General features: G+C 53.9%; 1 protein-coding gene across 2 annotated transcripts in view; it reads right to left on the bottom strand.

Annotated features, from left to right (window-relative positions):
• Window positions 1-9,029: 9,029 nt before the first annotated feature.
• Window positions 9,030-20,999, bottom strand: part of RAPGEF1 (Rap guanine nucleotide exchange factor 1) — a 159,176-nt gene continuing 147,206 nt past the window's right edge. For both annotated transcript variants that reach the window (XM_025359107.1, XM_025359106.1), the window contains exons 17-24: window positions 20,600-20,785; window positions 19,378-19,462; window positions 19,172-19,266; window positions 17,027-17,105; window positions 16,820-16,921; window positions 15,206-15,303; window positions 12,500-12,628; window positions 9,030-11,885 (exon numbers count right to left, since the gene is read on the bottom strand). In XM_025359107.1, coding sequence (XP_025214892.1) covers window positions 11,735-11,885; window positions 12,500-12,628; window positions 15,206-15,303; window positions 16,820-16,921; window positions 17,027-17,105; window positions 19,172-19,266; window positions 19,378-19,462; window positions 20,600-20,785 — 925 coding nt within the window. In that variant the 3' untranslated portion in view covers window positions 9,030-11,734. The remainder of the gene's footprint in view (window positions 11,886-12,499; window positions 12,629-15,205; window positions 15,304-16,819; window positions 16,922-17,026; window positions 17,106-19,171; window positions 19,267-19,377; window positions 19,463-20,599; window positions 20,786-20,999) is intronic.

The raw sequence follows: 20,999 nt of genomic DNA, 5'->3' as shown, positions 1-20,999 counted from the left end.
TTCTTTTTCTCTTTGGTTTTCAAAAGCTTAACCATGCTGTGCTTTGGTGTATTCTTCTTCTTATCCTGCTTGGGGTTCATGAGGCTTCTTGAATCCAAGGCTTGATGCTTCCAGTCAAGGACTGATCAGGAGACATACAGAGTAATTTGGACAGGAAAAGATTAATATAAAGAATAACCTGAAGAGAAGAGAAACTGTGAGTGCTAAAGAATGCTCTAGGGCTGAAGGTGAGTACCCAAGAAGGAAAAACTTAGGAGGGCCCAATCCCCATGGCTGGGATTGAGAAGTCACCAGAGAAGGTCTGAGTGCAGCCCACTGGGAGGTAGCACTCACTGGGCCCTCGGGCCAGAGCTGGCTCACTGGGCTGGGCAAGTCCCTTTGAGGTGCAGGTGGGCTGAGGCTGGTGGGCGGGCATGCATTGGGAGTTGGGGTGTTGGGAACCTGCTGGCCAGCAGAGTGGCACAAGGGTGAGGTATGCATTACCTATGCCTGGAGGGCCCCAGCAAGGTGGCCACCCTACCAGCACTGGGGCCGAAGTGACAGGTGCACGGTAGGGGCAGGTCTCCACACACGCCTCTAGCAGACACTGAGCCAGAGCAAGGACAAAAGGCCAGGGACTTCCTCCAGCAGTGTCTCTCCAGCGTCTCTATTGACAGAACTTAACGTGCTCACTGCAAAGGAGACGTCTTCATTGCAGAGCAGGTAATGAAGGGTGGACTCGGACATGAGGAGCGGTGACATGATAACTGGGCAACTGGTTTAGAAAAACTTTTTAAAATAACAGCTTTATTGAGGTATAATCTACGTATCACAACATTTACTCATTTATGATTCAGTTATTTTTAAATCTGCAGAACTGTGCAACTAGCACCATGATCCAATTTTTAAAAGTTTCCATCATCCCCAAAGATCATTCATGTACCCCTTTTGAGTTGGAGTCTCGCTCTGTCACCCAGGCTGGAGTGCAGTGGTGCGATCTCGGCTCACTGCAACCTCTGCCTCCCACGTTTAAGCGATTCTTATGCGTCAGCCTTCTGAGTAGCTAGAATTACAGGCGTGTGCCACGCTGGGCTAATTTATATATATATATATATATATATATATGTTGTTTTTTTTTTTTTTCTTCCTGAGAGGGAGTCTCGATCTGTCGCCCAAGCTGGACTGCAGTGGTGTGATCTTGGCTCACTGCAACCTCCACCTCCTGGGATCAAGCAATTCTCCTTCCTTGACCTCCTGAGTAGCTGGGACTATAGGTGCCCGCCACCATGCCCAGCTGATTTTTGTATTTTAGTAGAGACAGGGTTTCCTTCTGTTTGCCAGACTGATCTCGTACTCCTGACCTCAAGTGGTCTGCTCACCTCAGCCTCCCAATGTGCTAGGATTGCAGGCATGAGCCACCGCGTAATTTTTGTATTTTTAGTAGAGATGGGGTTTCACCATATTGACCAGGCTGGTCTCAAACTCCTGACTTCAGGTGATCCGCCTGCCTTGGGCTCCCAAAGTGCTGAGGTTATAGGCGTGAGTCACCGCGCCCGGCCCCTCATGCCCTTTTTCTAGTCTGTTTCCACTTCCAGACAACCAGAAGTGTCTCTGGAGACTTCATATAAATGGAATCATGTGATACTGCACTCTTTGCATCTGACTTCTTTCATGTCCATGTTTCTTTCTTTTTTTTGTTTTTTGAGACAGAGTCTTGCTCTGTCGCCAGGCTGGAGTACAGTGGCGCAATCTTGGCTCACTACAACCTCCACCTCCCAGGTTTGAGTGATTCGCCTGCCTCAGCCTCCCAAGTAGCTGGGACTACAGGCGTCTGCCACCACGCCCAGCTAATTTTTGTATTTTTAGTAGAGACAGGGTTTCACTATGTTGGCCAGGATGGTCTTGATCTCTTGACCTTGTGATTCACTCGCCTCAGCCTCCCAAAGTGCTGGGATTACAGGTGTGAGCCACCACACCCAGCTTCCATATTTCTTTTTTTTTTTGAGTTGGAGTCTCGCTCTGTGCAGTGGCACGATCTCGGCTCACTGCCACCTCCACCTCCTGGGTTCAAGCGAGCACGTCCAGCTAATTTTTGTATTTTTAGTAGAGACAGGGTTTCACCATGTTGGCCAGGCTGGTCTCGAACTCCTGACCTCAAGTGATCCGCCTGCCTCGGCCTCTCAAAGTGCTGGGATTACAGGTGTGAGCCACTGCACCCGGCCATGTCCATGTTTTCAAGGCTCATCCATGTTGCAGCACATGTCAGCTCATTCCTCCATTGCTGAAGTGTTCCATTGTATGGACATACCTCATTTTGTTAATCTTTTCACCAGCTGATGGACACTTGGGTCCTCTCCCCTTTTTGGCCAGTGTGAATAATTCTGCTGTGAACATTGATGTACACGTGAGGCATTCCTTGCTTCTGCTGTGACCTTTTCCTTTCTGCTGGTCCACTTACCCTCAGGACTTCCATCCCTGGGTCTCCTCCTGCCTGGTTTGCTCCATCCTGTGTCTCTTCATGCTGCATTCTACCCACAGCGTCTTTTTTTTTTTTTCGGAGATGTAGTCTCACTCTGTCTCCCAGGCTGGAGTGCAGTGGCGTGATCTCAGCTCACTGCAACTTCCGCCTCTTGGACTCTAAGTGATTCTCTTACCTCAGTCACCCAGGTAGCTGGAATTACAGGTGCCTGCCATCACACCCAGCTGATTTTTGTATTTTTAGTAGATATGGGGTTTCACCATGTTGGCCAGGTTGGTCTCGAACTCCTGATCTCAAGTAATCCACCTGCCTCGGCCTCCCAAAATATCGGGATTACAGGCGTGAGCCACTGTACCCGGCCCCCTCATAGCTTCTAACCTATCTCCAGTTTCCTAATTTTGCTCTTAAACAGTCATTGAGTTCTTCATATGAGGTATTTCTTGGTTTAGAATTTCCATTTGTCCTGTTTATATTTTCCAATTATTTGCCAAATTTCTCAGGCTTGTGTTACTCCTAGAACACAGTTAAGCATTGCACATTCACACCCACATTTGAGAACTCCAAATTTCAGCCTTCGGGGGCTGATTCTGTCAAATGCTTCTATTTTTCTTTTTAAGCAAGAAATGCTTGTGCCCTACTTTTTGCTGTATGTGAAAAATTAAGAAATAACTTGAGACCTAGGAGGATGTTAACTTCTCTAGTTTCTTTTCTTCTTCTTCTTTTTTTTTTTGTAAGACAGAGTCTCGCTCTGTCGCCCAGGCTGGAGTGCAGTGGCTCGATCTCAGCTCACTGCAAGCTCCGCCTCCCGGGTTCACGTCATTCTCCTGCCTCAGCCTCCCGAGTAGCTGGGACTACAGGCGCCCACCACTACGCCCGGCTAACTTTTTTGTGTTTTTAGTAGACACGGAGTTTCACCGTGTTAGCCAGGATGGTCTCAATCTCCTGACCTCGTGATCCGCCCGTCTTGGCCTCCCAAAGTGCTGGGATTACAGGCTTGAGCCACCGCGCCCGGCCAAACCTCTCCAGTTTCTTTGCCTTTGTTTCTGGCAGCTGCCTGGGTTGCTAGGTGTCCAGAATCATCTTAACCCAGTTTCAGGGACTGAGATGATTTGGAGCTGGCTCCATCCCTGTTGGTATACTTGTCATGGGTGCCCCTTCCACCTGCAGGGCACCTCCCTAAGGTTTCAAAGCCTGGTGAGTTATGGACTCTCCCCTTTTTTCCTTAACTACACTTTTGTCTGAAATTCTGCTCAGTTCCTCGGCCACCTCATCTGGAATTGTCAGACTCCCTTAACATTACATGGCCCCAGGTGTCAGGCTTCCCTCCTGTCTCTTCCTGAAGCCTGGCCCAGTAACTCTTCCTTCTCTCCTAGCTCTCTGATGACTTTAGGCAGGGTTTTATTATATATATTAAATTATTATTTTATTTTTTGAGATCAAGTTTCGCCCTTGTCCCCCAGGTTGGAGTGCAATGGCGTGATCTCAGCTCACTCCAACATCTGCCTCCCGTGTTTACGTGATTCTCCTGCCTCAGCCTCCCAAGTAGCTGGGATTATAGGAATGTGCCACCACACCTGGCTAATTTTGTATTTTTTTTTTTAGTAGAGACGGGGTTTCACCATGTTGGTCAGGATGGTCTTGATTTCCTGACCTTAAGTGATCCATCCGCTTTGGGCTCCCAAAGTGCTGGGATTACAGGTGAGAGCCACCTGACCTGGCCACAGGCAGGATTTTAAAATCTGATCAAGCTTTCCTAGGAGGACGGCTGGGTGGAATCGCCAGAGTGGTAATTCTTTAACACGTTAGAATTAACTTCATCAAGGACCACATAAAGTCCTTCTTTGATTTCCTTTGGAATAGTTTTGAATTTATACATTATCTGGGGGAGAAGTGACATCTTTACAAAAGTTGGCTGGCCGTGGTGGCTCATGCCTGTAATCCCAGCACTTTGGGAGGCCAAGGCAGGTGGATTGCTTGAGCCCAGGAGTGTGAGACCAGCTTGGGCAACATGGCAAAACCCTGTCTCTACTTAAAAAAAAAAAAAAAAATGAGCTGGAGGTGGTGGCACACACCTGTAGTCCCAGCTACTGAGGAGGCTGAGGTGGGAGGATCACCTGAGCCCACAAATATGAGGCTGCAGTGAGCCAAGATCACATCATGGTGCTGCAGCCTGGGTGACGGGAGTGAGACCCTGTCTCAAAAAACTCCCAGAAAGTTAATTTTCCTATCCACAAACATTCACACCTCTCAATTTATTAAGGTGTTTTTTATAGTTTTTAATAAAATCTGATTTTTCCTATAAAGGTTTCACACATCTTTTGCTGGTCTAGGACCGTAAGACTTGTGATGCTAGTATAAATGGGGTCCTATAAGATGACATTTTTCGAAGCCGGGCATGGTGGCACGTGCCTGTAGTCTGAGTTCCTGGGGAGGCTGAGGTGGGAGGACTGCTTGTGCCCAGAAGTTTGAGACTGCACTCCAGCCTGGGCAACAGAGCAAGACACCATTAAAAGAAACAAAAACAGGTCAGGTACGGTGGCTCATGCCTGTAATCCCAGTACTTTGGGAGGCCAAGGCCAGGGGATCATGCGGTCAGGAGATCGAGACCATCCTGGCTAACACGGTGAAACCCTGTCTCTACTAAAAATACAAAAAATTAGCCAGGCATAGTGGTGGTCACCTGTAGTCCCAGCTACTCGGGAGGCTGAGGCAGAAGAATGGTATGAACCCGACAGGCAGAGCTTGCAGTGAACTGAGATCGCGCTGCTGCACTCCAGCTTGGGCGACAGAGCAGGACTCTGTCTCAAAAAAAAAAAAAAAAAAAAAAAACAAAACACAAAAAACAAAACAAACCAAAAACAAAACAGAAAACCCAAAATCCTCAAAAACAAACAAAAAAAGGATTACATTTTCTGGTTGCTTATTGACTGTATATAGGAATATGTTTAACTTTTTACCTGGTTGTATAGCTAGCCACCTTGATAGATTTTCTTGTTCATCTCTCAGTTATTTACTTTTCTCCAACGTTGGCAAGGATCTCCAGTACAATGAACAGACAAGGAGTTACTGGAATCTTTCTCTTGTTTCTGATTTTAAAAGAAGCACTTTGAATATTTCACAATTAAGTATGTCTGTATAGGATCTTGGAAGGTAACCTTTATCAGATTAAAGAGGCTTTCTATTTCTAGTTAACAAAAAGGTTTTTTTTTTTGGCTGGCCGCGGTGGCTTACGCCTGGAATCCCTACACTTTGGGAAGCCGAGGTGAGTGGATCGCTTGAGCTCAGGAGTTCAAGACGAGCCTGGCCAACATGGTAAAACCTGGTGTCTACAAAGAATAAAAAATTAGCTGGGTGTGGCGGTGTGTGCCTGTAGTCCCAGCTACTTGGGAGGGTGAGGTGGATCGCTTGAGCCTGGGAGGTCGAGGTTGCAGTGAGCAGATGCTATGCACTCCAGCCTGGGGGACAAAAGTGAAACCCTGAATTTTTATTATTCATAACAAAAATAATGAATGGATGTTGCATTTTAAACAAAGGCTGTTCTGTGACTATTGCGGTGATTCTGTGGCTTTCTTCCTTTCATTTGTTAACGTGGTATATTTGGGGGAAGTGAGGCCATGCCGTGAAAATAAACCCCGAAGTCTCCATAGCTTCATTTTTCATTCACGTCAAGCAAGCCCAACATGGGTGAGTGGGGTGGTCCCTGTCCAGGCTCCCCCAACTTCGGGCTCTGCCATCTTACCACCCAGACTCCAGGAGTACTGGGGGTAGGAAAGAGTAAGTACGGAGCCACGCAACAGTTCTTAAACGCCCAGCCCACAGTGACATGTGTCTGCCTCTCAGATCTCAGGCAGGGGCCTGGGAAGTGTAGTTCCCTGTGTGCCCAGGAAGGAGATGCAAACCAGATGTGTAGAGCCGCAGCATCTAGCATAGGGGTCAGTGACGTTAACTGATTGAAATTATTCCATCCTTGCGTTTTTGAGATAAGCCCAACCTGGTCAGGAAGGACTGATTTTTATGTGATGCTGGTTTGGGGTTGCTAAGATGATTTTATAAATTTTGTATCAGTATTCATACACTGGACTGACTTGTAATGATCTTGTACTGTCCTTGTCTTGATTCATTGTCAAGGTTATATTCCATTCATAAAACAAATTTAGTGTTTCCTTTTTCTTTTCTTTTTTTTTGAGACAGAGTCTCGCTCTGTTACCCAGGCTGGAGTGCAGTGGTACCATCTCAGTTCACTGCAACCTCCGCCTCCCATGTTCAAGCGATTCTCCTGCTTCAGCCTCCTCAGTAGCGGGGACTACAGGCGCCCGCCACCACGCCCGGCTAATTTTTGTATTTTTAGTAGAGATGGGGTTTCATCATGTTGGCCAGGCTGGCCTCGAACTCCTGACCTGAAGTGATCCGCCTGCCTCAGCCTCCCAAAGTGCTGGGATTAGAGGCGTGAGCCACTGCGCCCGGCCTGTGTGATTTTTCTATTAAGAGAAGTGAATGAGGTAAAGCAGTCTGTAGAGTGCTTGGTACTCCAAAATGCTCACCAGACCCTGTTCCAAGTATTAACTCATTGAAACTTTGTGAGACCTTAGGAAGTAGAGGCTGTTATTACCCCCACTTCCAGCTGGGGAAACTGGGAAGCAGAGAAGAAAACCACTTACCCAGGGTCCTTTTGCTTAGCTGCAGAGTCAGGACACAGCCCTCTGCAGCCAAGGCCATATTCCCCCAGACTGCTGGCAGCCAATGAGGGACTCAGATGGCCCGAGCCACATCTTGACTGCTTCCTAAATAATGCACTCCTAGTGAATGAATGAAAAAAAAAAATGGTTTGAATGAATGCTGGGGCCTGCCTCTCCTCCCACAGGGGGACAGTGAGCAGTCAGCCATCATACCTCATTCTCCAGCCTTGCACTGCTGGGGGCGGGACCCAGCTTGTGGACCTCAAGGTCAGAGCAGGTGGGAGGCTTGGGGCCCTCGGCTCAGATACCTTCGGTGGGACTGCAGTTCTTGGTTGGAGCAGGCATCGGAGCCTCCTGGGTTACTGGCTAAGCACGCACACTCTCAGGCCCTGGGCGGGGACACTCTGAGGGTGGGGCGGAAGCCAAGGTGTTTCCTCCGTGACCATGGCGGCTCCCTTGCTGAATCTCGCGGTCTCGCTGAATCTCGCGGTCTCGCTGAATCTCGCGGTCTCGCTGAATCTCGCGGTCTCGCTGAATCTCGCGGTCTGCCGGTCACCAAAGACCAGGGTGGGTCGCAGCAGCTGGTGCCCCGCCGCGCTGGTGGGAAGGCTGAGGCCTGAGGTCCATACCTGGCATGTCACCTACTGCTCACTGCGGTTGTTGGGGCCAGACCAGGTTCCTGCCGTTGCTGGCAGGGGAGGGAGATGGGAGTGGAGGACTAAGGAGTGAACTGGTCTCTCTTGGGCCTCTGCAAGCTCATTAGTCAAACTGGACAAAAGCAGATGAGGAGGAGCCTGAGGCACGAGTGGCTGGAGTGGCTGAGCAATGTGCCAGAGGATTGCAACGAACAAAACAGAGAACCTGGGCTTCCATCCTCCGGGGTGGTGCCTGGCACACGGGCACTGCCAACAGCTGAGGGGACGGTGGATGCCTGCCTGATGCGGGGTCCCTTCTATCAGATCTTGTGATCGCTGCGGGAATACTTGGCCTCTCCCTTTAAAGGGACAGACTTAAGCTGCTGCCTTTGAGGGGGCATGAGGGGAGATGCCTCCTCCTCACCAGGTCCGACCTCTGCACGACCAAGTACAGAGAGATGCAGAGATCCTCGGCTTCCCCAGGGGCTGCCGTGGGGCTGAAAGCTGGGGACTGGGAACCAGGGTGAATATGAGGGCTGGCCCTGACTCCCGCCATCCCTGGGTGGCTATGCCGGGGTGCTTGGTCTCAGGTGCTAGCGTGGAAACCCTGGGGCACAGGTGGGCCATGGCATGGAGGTGGCTCTGGGAGGATAAGGAAGATAGGGAGATGGTGAATGGTCTCCCAGAACCATTGGGCCCTGTGCCTAACTCTGCATGGAGGGGACACAGCACACCTCAGGGCAGAGAAGGGACTGGAATCTCCAGGGCGTCCTCACTCCGACTCCTGTAAGTGCAGAGGCTTTGCTGTTCTTTGCTGGGGCTGGGCCCGAGCCTCTGCCGCTGCCTCCTGGGTGGCAGAGGACACACCGCAAAAGGCACACCATAAAGAGTGCTTCCGGGCCTTGAGGAGCAGTTCTAGAGCCTGCACTCCTGAATCCCACCCGAGGACGCCCTTTTCACCAGGACACTGGGGTGGGGGACTCTTTTGCATGAACCGACCTCCAGGGAACGAGCAATTCTTTGCCCAGTTGACTGCTTCTAGGGCACAAGGCTTAGGAGGGAAAGTTCTGGCGACATCCATTCCACTCAGCCACAACTACCCCAAAGGCAGCGAGTGGGCCTGGGAATGCAGCTGAATGACCCTCAGCCTCCCAGAAGCCCTGCCTGCTACAGGGGTCTCAGAAAAGAGGTGGCGAGGCCAGCCCAGAGCAGGCTGGGCTGTCACTGTAACTGCACACACACAGCTGGGCGTGGACATGACATTCGGCAGCTTTCGTCTGTGTTTATTTTTTTTCATATAAAAGTTACATGTTTGAAATGTCTGCAGGAAGATGCCACCATCAGACAGGTTAGCTGGGGCATATATATTACAATGTAACCCTGTGGAGGTCGTGGGGCTGGAGCGGGAGACGCTCCCCAGAATTGGGTTTAGGTCAGACATGGTGTGTGCCTGCCCCTCCTTGCCCACCCCGACACCTGCAGGTGAGGACTGACCTCTGCAAGGAACGAGTCCTCTGCCTGGCTCCTGTCTGTTTGTGAAGACTGATTCCCACAACCCGCCCGGCCCCCCAGAAGGAACAGACGAGCCATGGCCAGGCCGCAGCACTGAGCACAGAGCTCAGCAATAACCAGGGCCAGGAGCAGGGGGCGCAGGGGCACGCCTGCCATCAATAAATGAGACATACATCGCACCTTGCCGTCCTCACGCAGGGAGCCCCGGGCACTGCTCATGTGCTGCCTGGGCCCCGCTGCTCAGACCACCAAGGGCTCCCAACAAGGGCCTGGGGAGTTGCTTGGGCACACTGGGGCCAGGCACAGGGTCTGTTCTGAATTCAGGGAAGGTGAAGAGACCCCACCTCCACCTGGCTCAAGCCCAAGAACAAGGCAGACAGAGCTGTGGACAGCACCCGACCACAGACACGGTTCCGCCTGCTGCTGGGGGGAGAAGCCTGGTTTCTGAGGCTGCAGCATGGCACTGGCATTGCCTGTGCTCCAGAGGGGGACTCCTACGAGTCTCACAAATACAGGGAGAATTTCAGTTCGCACAAACCCAAGGGCCCTGTGTGCAGAGAGGCCCTCACACGCGCACAGCAGCATTCAACAGAGCTGGGCAAGGGAAGGGGAGAGAGAGGCAAGGATTGAAATGAAGGGACTTCAAAAAGAAGGAACAAACTAAAAACCCAACCCACACACAATACTGTTAATAAGCCAGCGACTCTACACACACACTCCTTAAATAATAAAGTGACAGGTCCCGGCTGGCCCTGCAGGACCACCGCCAGAGGGGGTCCCGCCGCCAGAGGGGGTCCCGCCTGCCACTGCACGGCTTTCCTCCCTCTATCTACAGGACAAACAAAACATGGGAGAGGGGAAAAAACCCATATTTTCTTCTTGATAAATGCTGTTCAAAAACCCACGAAGGACTCAAAGTGACATGGTTGTTTTAAAAAAAACCCAAATGATCAACAGATGTTGCTTTCTACGTTTTGCCTTTGTTCTGTTTGAACTGGGCTAAGCATAGTTAGACCCTGCTGTTCACTTGACCCTGCTGTCCTAAATCTGGGACAAATGAGCACTCATTCCTGCACAGCAGACCCGGAGGCATGGGCTGGGGCAGCACGACTGGGTTCCCGCAGTGCCCTGCCTGCAGGCTCATGCGGCACAGGGCAGGTTCTGGGCGGCACAGGGCAGGTTCTGTTTGCCAAGCGCCCCACAAGCCTTGCCCAGATTGTCAAGCTCAGCAGCGAGAACGGTTTTGACGAGGAGGAGGGAAAGAGCATCTGCTCTGCAAGCCGCTCTAGTGTGGGGAGAGTAGGGAGAGGGCGCACCTGCTGCAGCTGCTACCTTAGGAGGCTCCTCCGCGGCCAGGCCTCTGCCTCCCTGCACCCCGAGGGCCCATTCGGGTGCCTCAGGGATGCCCTTCCCTCCCAGGGGCACTGACAGCACTGGCTGAAAGGTCTGAAGAGCCAGAGGAGGAGCCCTGCTGGCCGGCCCAGGATGGGGCGAGGAGGGAGGGAAAGCCAGGGGATGGGGAGGGACAGGAGATGGAGTTTAAGGCACACAGCGAGCGATGGAGGAGGGAGGTGCTGGCCTCTCCCCTCTGAACTAACTCCCCCAGGAGCTCAGCTCTGGCCTCAGTTTGGTGAGGTTCAGAAGACTCCCAGCAATAAAAAGTACTTCTTGGATGATCAAGTCCTCCCTTACTCCAGCCTCCTCTGCTCAGCTCCCCAGGTGGTGTGGGAGGGGCCCAGTGGCCTGGGGTGGGGGGTAAGGGGCGACAGGATGACAGACACTGCTGCTGCTCTCAGCGGGCAAGGGAGGCCCTGATGGCGCCAGTACCGCGGTGCAGAGCACCAGCTGCTAAGGGGTCACCTGCGTACCTTTCCGGGCCTGCCGCAAAGCTCACACCATCCTCCATGCAACAGAAGCGGAAGCGAGAAGTGAAAGGACCTCCTCCCAGTCTACTCTGCGTTCTGCCCACCCAGCTGCTCGCCCCCATTCCAGGGCCCCTGGAGGACAACCCACCCCAGAAGGCCTCCACTCATTTTCCATTTCAGAAGATTCAGGGACCCTGGAGCTCAGGGAGGGGCAGCACCCGCCACTTCCTTGGTCTGCTGATGAGGTCTCTGCTGCTCTCTCCCTGGAGGGGAGTGGGTGGAAGGGCAAGAGGGGAGAGATGGAAGTAAAAGCAGAAAACAAAACCAAACCAGAAAACCACCGGTTTGCAAATTGGCAACAAGACCTGCCTGCTGGCTGCAGAGGCCCACGGGTCTGCTCCCACAGAGGAGGGAGGCAGGAAGCGGCAGGCAGGCTCCAGCTCCCGCCCGGCCCCGCTGAGGCCTGGCCAGCCTCGTGGCTCCGAGGCCAGGACTCCTGCCACGCGCCTAACAGGTCCAAGGTCCTCTCCGGTCTGGGAGCTGCCCTCAGCGCCCCTCGAGCATTCTCCTCGATCCCGGCGGCTGCTCCTAGGTCTTCTCTTCCCGGTCTGTTTTTCTCCTTGTTATGTTCCTGGGTTTAATTTTCAGAGAGAGTTCCCATAGGGCCTCCTCAGCCAGGTGGTCACTGAAGTCATTGAAGAAGTTTATAATGTCGTCGTTCCTCCGGATGTCATAGTGCCTGGTGGAGGGGATGGGGAGCAGTCAGTGAGCACCTGTGTGGGCTGGACGGCCCGATGGCGCCACCCTCCTGGATGGTGCCGTGGGGACCATCCCCACAACCTCACAGCAAACGGATGCTGCAGGGGCTGCCATTAACCAACGTGACAAAGGGGGGATACCAGCACTCAAAGACAGTACCAGCATATGGAGCACAAACAGGGCCCTGAGGCTGGGCTGCTCAAAGGGAAGGGGCCCCAGGTGACCCCACTGCCCCCAACAATGCATGTCACGGCCCGCCCTGGGGGAGCTCTGGTGCCTCCGAGTCAGGCAGGCCAGGGTTTGTCAGGCGCTTCTCACAGCAAGGTGGGCACCAGCTTCTGGTGTGTAAAATGGGAGGACGAGCTGTGCCACCACGGGGTCCAGGCCCAGGGCCAGGCCTGGCATGGAGCCTGGTGGGCATGCTCTCAAGTCATCCTGGCAGAAACTGAAGGGCCTGGACTATATCCCTCCTCAGCAGGGGGCGGGTCCCTGGGTCCTCTGTGGCTCCCCCTCCCCTCGGCATCCCGGGCTGTCTCTCCTTGGGTGTGGCCCAGGGCTCAGCTCTGCCCAGCCCCCCGGGGCAGCAGCACTCACGCCTGCTGGAAGCACCGCATGCTGTCGAGGATGTTGAACTGCTGCCACCGCTTGGAGAAGTTCACTTTCCCATCGATGTAGTCTGGATTTCCCAGGTGAACGAAGGTCAGGTCCTGCAGGATCAGCCCCCTGGGAGGACGGGTTAGGAAGCCTGTTACTGCTACAGGGAGGGGCTGGTTTGGCAGCCTGTTACTGCTACAGGGAGGGGCTGGTTTGGCAGTCCTAGCGCCTGACACATGACTCTAGCCCTTGCTGCTTCCAAACCCCAGAGCAAACCAAAGAGCCAGTCTGGGGTGTCTGTCTTTCCCAGAACAAACTCCCTCCTCAGCCTCTGGCCTCTGGCTCCACAAGCACCTGCTGGGGCCCTCGGAAGCCAGTACAGCTGATGAGAAGCCTGAGGGCTGCCATGGCTGCTAAAGTAACATTAAACAAATGAGCAGTAAAAAAAAAAAAAAAAATACAAAAACCCCCAAAAAAACCAAAACCCAAACCAGGGGGCAGGGGTGGAGATCTCCTTTTATTAACAGGTGTGGTGGGCTGGGTGTGATGGCTCATACCTGTAATCCCAGTTCTACAGGAGGCTGAGGCAGAAGGATTGAGCTCAAGAGTCTGAAAACAGCTAGGCTGGGTGTGGCGGCTCACACCTGTAATCCCAGCACTTTGGGAGGCCGAGGTGGGAGGATCACCTGAGGTCAGGAGTTTGAGCTCAACCTGGCCAACATGGTGAAACCCTGTCTCTACTAAAAATACAAAAAGTAGCTGGGCGTGGTGGTGCACGCCTGTAATCCCAGCTACTTGGGAGGCTGAGGCGGGAGAATCACTTGAACCTGGGAGGCGGAGGTTGCAGTGAGCCAAGATTGCGCCGCTGCACTCCAGCCTGGCTAACAAGAATGTAACTCTGTCTCAAAAATAAATAAATAAATAAATAAATAAATGAATAATAAAAAAAGAGAGTTTGAAACCAGCATGGGCAACATAGCAAGACCTCGTCCCTACAAAAAGTACAAAAATTAGCTGGGCATGGTGGTGTGCGCCTGTAATCCCAGCTACTAAGGAGACTGATGCGGGAGGATTCCTTGAGCCCAGGAGTTAAAGGTTGCAGTGAGCTATGATTGCACCACTGCACTCCAGCCTGGGTGACAGAGACTCCGTCTTTATTTTTTTTATTTATTTTTTTTTTTTTGAGACGGAGTCTTGCTCTGTCGCCCAGACTGGAGTGCAGTGGCCGGATCTCAGCTCACTGCAAGCTCCGCCTCCCGGGTTTACGCTATTCTCCTGCCTCAGCCTCCCGAGTAGCTGGGACTACAGGCGCCAGCCACCTCGCCCGGCTAGTTTTTTGTATTTTTTAGTAGAGGCGGGGTTTCACCGTGTTAGCCAGGATGGTCTCGATCTCCTGACCTCGTGATCCGCCCGTCTCGGCCTCCCAAAGTGCTAGGATTACAGGCTTGAGCCACCGCGCCCGGCCTCCGTCTTTATTAAACAAATAAAGAAACAGGCCGGGTGCGATGACTCACACCTGTAATCCCAGCACTTTGGGAGGCCAAGGCAGGTGGATCACCTGAGGTCAAGAGTTCGAGACTAGCCTGGCCAACACGGTGAAACCCTGTCTCTGCTAAAAAAATACAAAAAAAAAAAAAAAAAAAAAAAAAAAAAAAAAAAAAAAAAAAAAAATTAGCCGGGCGTGGTTGCACACACCTGTAATCCCAGCTACTACTCAGGAGGCTGAGGTGGGAGAATTGCTTGAACTCAGGAGGCAGAGGTTGCAGTGAGCCAAGATCATGCCACTGCATTGCAGCCTGGGTGACAGAGTGAGACTCCATCACAAACAAACAAACAAACAAACAAGGTGTAGTAACTTAATAGGTGCTTCTGACTGCAGAGGACTTAAGGCCGGATGACAGAGACAGGGGCGGCTCCTCCACTCAGGGAGAACTCAGCTTGAGCGAGCAGCTGTGGAGCCATGGTGGGAAAGACTGTTAGCGCTCAGAGCAGAAAGCCTGGGGATTTGTATCTCTGAGAGTTGAGGCCTCGAGGGCTGCCCTACAGGAACCCTATAGGATGTGCCATTGAACACTCAGCCTTGGGATGCTGCTGACTTTTGGTCTCTTGGAGATTCTCAGTGTCTATGGCACACTAAAGGCTCTTGTAACTCCTGCAACAGACACTTGTTTGGCTTTGGTTATTCCGCTATGTCCCTTTTCTATGAAACATATTTCCTCCCACCCATGGTCCACACTCAGGAAGCACTTTCTGAGCTTCTTTACACGAAGGCTCTCAAGGTTCCTGGGTGGCTGTGCATCCTCAGGTTGTTCTAATGCACAGCCACGTGTGAGGACACTGGAATACTGTGTGATGCCGTGTGTGGGGACAGCAGCCATACATCTGTCACAAGCATGGCTGCACGTGCTCACGGGCAGGCTACGGAAGGAAACAAGAGCGGGGCTGGGGGCTGGGGAAGGAGAACCTGTGTTCTTCACCTGAGCCCTTCTGTTCTGTTTAAACTGTATTATAAGAAGCATTACGTATTATATTATATATATGTATTGTACATTATGTATTACAAGAACCTTAAGTAAAACCGAAGTACAAATGTCTCTGTTAGAAACCCCTAAATTAGGATTTCTCTGCCGGAGCCTGAGAGATCTTCCCCAGAGCAATGGAGGCAAACCCAGGCGGGGCTGGGAGCCTAGAGGGGCTGCTACTCACAGGTACGGGATGCACGGCGGTTCCACCTCCGAGAGGGCGGCCCGGTAGGCTCGGAAGGAGGATGAGCTGTCAATCAGCGTGCAGTACTCGGCCAGGCCCTGGCAGGACAGGAAGAACAGGACAGGACAGGACAGGTGTGAGCGAGTGCTGGGGCAGTGCTGGGACAGAGCCCTGGTCCTCCTCACTAACTGGAGGGTCAACCACCCTCTGCCCACCTCCACAGGTCCCACCACGTGCAAACATCCAGCCAGGTGTGGGTGCTGGCCCTGGCCAGCAGGGATTCTGTCCTTTTCAACGAGTGTCAGCCCAACCCCTGGTCACAGGGGGACTTCAGGCCGTTCTGTGGAGAAACACCCCGCGGCACTCATTGTGCCTGGGCAGCCAGCGCCTACGTGTGTACGACGTCCCGGAAGATGGGCTCCTGCCAGCCAGAGGAGCTTCCCAGGCACACACTGAGTGGCGTCACTCCTGGCTGGGAGCTGCCTTTGCTCTGCCCTGCACTCAGGGAGGACCAACTAGAGACAGCATGTGACCTCGCCCTCCTCAGGGCTGGGAGGCTTCTCTCCTGCAGGGGCGGGGGGCTCCCGCCTAGGAGAGTCAGCCAGCCCTGCCCCACTCAGAAGGCCCTTCTCCTGCCTCTTCTCCTGTTAGGTGCCTCTCCTTGCAGTGCTGCCTCCTCAGGAGCCCTCTTGCAGAGAGGCCGTGTGAATTTCCCACCTCTCCCCATACACTAGCTTACAACCATCCCTGAACATGGGCTTGAACAAGACGACCCTGGGTGGCCTGGCTGACACCCGGGTCTCTGACATAACCCCTGGGTGGCGTGGCTGACCCTTGGGTCCCTGACATGACCTCTGGGTGGTCTGGTCACACTTGGATCCCTGACATGATCCCTGGGTGGCCTGGCTGACACTCAAAGCTATGGGTTTTGCCCCCATTTGCAATAATATTTCCCTACACAGGATAAAGTCCCAACTCCTCACCAGGCTCCTGAGGCTCTCATGACCTAGAGCTGGTCCCCTTCTCCGAGGATGTGGTCCCCTGGCCTCCTCCTGTCCCTGGAGGTGCCAATCCCCACCTGCTCCCGGTTGTGCACTCCTTTGTCCCCTTTGATTCTCTTCCCTTCCCAGGAAACTCCTCCTCCTCTACAGGTGGTGGCATGAGTAACACTTCCTCTGGGCTGGCCCACCTGCCCACCCTTCTTCTTTTAGCGCTTATCCAGCAGAAACCCACCCAACATCATGCTGGGCTGTTCACAGTGCGTCCCCAGCACCTACCGCAGCGCCCGGCCTGAAGCAGACCCTTCAGAAGAATGGGCTGAGGAAGGGCAGGGGAGATGGGAACCCAGGGATGGGCCTGCTGGATGGCAGCAGAACACTAGGACGTGACCACCCCGGAACCAACCTTGAAGCTCCCTGGGGCCTGAAGACTGGCGATCAGAGACAGGAAGGTGGGAGGGCAGCTGTCCTGGCCACACAGCATGTCGGTGGCAGAGCAGGGGCCTAGGCCCAGCCTTTGCTTCAGTGGGAGCACTTTCTGCCACAGCTGGTTGTCTGAGGGCTGCATGGCCCCCTTTACCAGGCATCCTCCCACCCACGCCCCAAGGCCGCTCACCTCTGAGGTCTGCTTCTGCCACTCCAGCCTGCGGATGGGCGCTGAGTCCAGGGCAGAGAGGATGGCCAAGTAGGAGTTGAAGTTATTCAGCTTCCGCAAGTGCTGCCGAGAGAGGGGCGGCGCTGTGAGGCAGGAGGGCAGGCGGGTCCTGGGCTCCCCAGGCAGGGACTGATGGTGGGGGCCTGGGGAGGACTTGGCCACCATTACCTTCATGATCTTGATGAACTTTAAGAGCAGCCGTTCCCTGTCCTGGGCCTTTTCCTGTAACATGATTATGGACCGGACCCTGCATGGACCAAGGGAAAAAGAAACAGCTGAGCTGACCGGTCCCTGCAGGCCCCAGGGGTCCTGGTGGAGATAGGACCTGTACGACCCCCATGCCAGTGGTCACCAGCCCACCCATACTGAGTACGTGCAGCCTGCCCCAGGCATAGACCTACTTTCTGCTCTCCAGGAGCTCACAGCATCCTGGGACAGAGGGAAGACACCACAAGGAAATCTGGTGACAATAAATCTGGTGACCATAAGGAAATCTGGTAAAGGCCCAAAGGGGGCTTCGAATCTGCAGGTGGAGCATGGAAGGATCAAAGCAGAGCCTTTCCTGGCAAGCATGGACCCCGAGTACCAGGGGGCTGGGCAAGTTCCTTGTGCGGCGCAGGACTGGCTCAGGGAGACCCGCTAGCATGTGACGTAAGAAGTCACTTTTGGCAGCCACGAGGGAAGGAACTTCTGAGAACCTTAGTAGCAACCAAAGCCGAGACCAAAGCCACAGGCCAGTCTCATCTGTGGGATAAACGCAGCAGTGGTGTCCCGCTAGCCTCAGCTTCCTGTGGTTCACAGGGGCCACTACCAGGGTCACTTAGAGGAGGTGCCACACTTGCCCTTCTTCTTCTTCCTTTTTTTTTTTTTTTAAAGAGACAGGGTCTTGATCTGTCACCCAGTGCTGTAAGTATATCTCACTGTAGTCTTGAACTCCTGGGTTCAACTGATCCTCCTGCCCCAGCTTCCGGAGTAGCTGGGACTATAGGTATGTACCACTGCACCTGGCTAATTTTAATTTTTTGTAGAGATGGGGGTCTCTCTATGTTGTCCAGGCTGGTCTCAAACTCCTGCGCTCAAGTGATCCTCCTGCCTTGGCCTCCCAAAGTCCTGGGATTATAGGTGTGAGCCACTGCGCTTGCACCTCTGTGCAGCCAGGCCCTGTGGAGTGTGCCCCCACCCAAGCTTCCTGCACCCAGCCAGAGGCTGCTGTCAGAAGCCAGGCTTGGGGCCTTGTGTGCAGCTTCCGTCTGCCTTAGAAACCACATCCTGTTGGGCAAAACCCTACACTGGACTGCCATGGCTAAACATGCTTTCCCCAGGACAGAGAGCTTCTGTGGGGAGGATGGCAGGAAAAGGGGAGATGATCTCGGGGCCTTTAAAACACATCAGACATTCTCCTGGAGGCAGCAGTGGGCAGTGGGGCTGGCACAGCAGTGGGCAGTGGGGGGCGGCGCACAGCTGCTGGGCTCTGGGCGGGGCCCTGCCTGATACTGAGCTGCTGTGGGGGCTTTGTCGCCTCTTGAAGAGACAAGAGCTCTGCTTTATAAACACACTACTGGGATTCATTTTGCTTTAAGAATTAAAGACTAGGCCGGGCGCAGTGGCTCACGCCTGTAATCCCAGCACTTTGGGAGGCCGAGACGGGCAGATCACAAGGTCAAGAGATCAAGACCATCCTGGTTAACACGGTGAAACCCCGTCTCTACTAAACAATACAAAAAACTAGCTGGGCGAGGTGGCGGGCGCCTGTAGTCCCAGCTACTCGGGAGACTGAGGCAGGAGAATGGTGTAAACCCGGGAGGTGGAGCGTGGAGTGAGCTGAGATCACGCCACTGCACTCCAGCCTGGGCAACAGAGCGAGACTCCGACACACACACACACACACACACACACCCCAAACATTAATGTTATAGAGCCCACTCCTGTGCTAACTGTTTTGTCAGGCAGAGTCCGTGTGAGCGTCAGCCTGAGATCGCCTGGCAGTGACAGGGCAGAAGGGCAAACTGGATGCCCTTCCCAACACCACCTATGGCAGACATTGCTCCTCGACCCTGGCACTCTTCCCCGCTGAGCCTCCTCGACCAGGTGGCCACTTCCAGCAAGCCCCGTCCTGTCCCTGCCCTTGTCCTCTGCCTGCCCCTGTCCTCTGTCTACCGTTCGTGGTCAATGCTCGCGGGGCCCCCAGGAGCTTAGAGGAATGAAAGAGGTAGCTCCTTCTCCTACCATTCGAGCTCCCTGCAAAGGAAAACGCAGAGCCCACCCAGACGTGCCACCATCCAGAGCGACAGGGCTTGGCGCTGGGCCCCTCACCAGTAGGACATGTTGTTGAAGTGCTCCGTGAACTGGGTCAAGTTGGGGCTCTTTTCCTCATTCTGCTCTTTTGCCCAAAGCAAAACCTCAGGAATCTGCAAAAGGAAAGAAGGCAGATGGAGGTGGAGCCCCCGGCTTTCCCGTGATGGGGTTTCTCTCATTCAGGGACAACCAGTGTGGCTTCCCATGGCAGGAGCAGCCTGTACCTCTATTTTATAGAAGAGCTCAGCATCCAGCAGAGTTAGCTGCTCTGCGATCTCATGGCTGTGAAAGTCGTGCAAGGTCCCCGGCCTGGAAGACAGAGGCGTGAGAAGAGCCGTCAGGGGTGGGGAGGGCGGTGGGGAGAGGTAAGCAGGCCCGGGCTGCAGTGTCGGAGCAGGAGAGCCTCTCTGCCCAGCAGGAGCGTGGAGGATACGTGGCGGGGAAGCCCCAAAAGGCTCCCTGGGGCCCTATGGGCCTCCTGCCTCTCTCTGGGACAACACTGTCTGCCTTTCTCTCCTGCTTCTGCTGAGTGTGTCCAGCAGCTTCTGGAATCAGGAGCCTGAGTTTCCCTCGTGAGCTCATGGACAACTGAGATGCCAAGAATGCTCACTCATGGCTGGAGCCCGCTTCCAGGTGGCCAGCAAGAACAGAGACGGTGCCAAAGAAACGAAGGCTATGCACTCACCGGAAGGAGCCCACTACTCAACAGACATCTATAGCTGCAAATGGCACTCACCGTCGGTGTGGAGGGGGCAGGCCACAGACAGGAATCTTTACGCAGATTCTTTTTTTTTTTGAGACAGAGACTCGCTTTGTCGCTCAGGTTGGACTGCAGTGGCCGGATTTCAGCTCACTGCAAGCTCCGCCTCCCGGGTTTACGCCATTCTCCTGCCTCAGCCTCCTGGGTAGCTGGGACTACAGGCACCCTCCACTACGCCTGGCTAATTTTTTGTATTTTTTAGTAGAGTCGGGGTTTCACCATGTTAGCCAGGATGGTCTCGATCTCCTGACCTCGTGATCCACCCGTCTCGGCCTCCCAAAGTCTTGGGATTACAGGCTTGAGCCACCATGCCTGGCTGGCCTCTTTATGCAGATTCTTAGGGATGGCCAGGGTAGCCCAGAGGGCCGGGCTAGCATCAACCACTGCCAGGTTCATGCTGGGACAACCCAGAACTGACCCAAGCCCAGGGTGTGTGCACTCCTGCCCTGTCCACTGAAGCCCCATGCCCTGCTGCCCACTTCCTAGTCACAAGGGGATCACCACCCAATATGTCTCCTGGAGAAGAGGCCCAGCCCCCAGGGACCCACGGGGCTGTTCCTGAGGCACCTCATCAAAGGGCCTGCGCAGAATCAGGCTGGGGCTGTGGGGCTGGCAGGGAGGGAGGGTAAACTGAGAAAGGCACAGCTCCTGAGGAAGAGGCGGGGCTGGAGAGGTGGGCTCCTCACCTGGCTGCTACCCCCCGGGCCGCCAGGGGCTGGCCAGAGGTGGCACACCTGAGCAGCTTCTTCTGGTCTACCTTGTCCAGGATGTTCTTCCGGAGCACGCGGGCCAGGCTCAGCTCCCCGTTGCACACCAGGCGGAAGACCAGTTCCATCAGCAGCTTCAGGATCTCTTCTGTCAATTCCACCAGGCTGAAGGACCAAAGAGCACAAGGTGAGGAGCAGGAACACAAGGCCCAGGCAGACTCTGGCTTTGCCTTGGGATACACAAAGGGCATGGGGCCATGACTGGCACAGAGCTGGCTGGGAAACTTCTCATGGGAAGAGAGCAGGAGACGAGAGCCTGGGATGGCTGCCTGTGTTCTTGGAGGTGTTGGGATGGTCATAGCACCTGCCATACACGCAA

Source organism: Theropithecus gelada, chromosome 15 (genome assembly GCF_003255815.1).
Source record: "Theropithecus gelada isolate Dixy chromosome 15, Tgel_1.0, whole genome shotgun sequence".
Lineage (NCBI taxonomy): Eukaryota > Metazoa > Chordata > Mammalia > Primates > Cercopithecidae > Theropithecus > Theropithecus gelada.
Note: the sequence above shows the minus strand (reverse complement) of the source record. Positions and strands in the feature narration are given on the sequence as shown.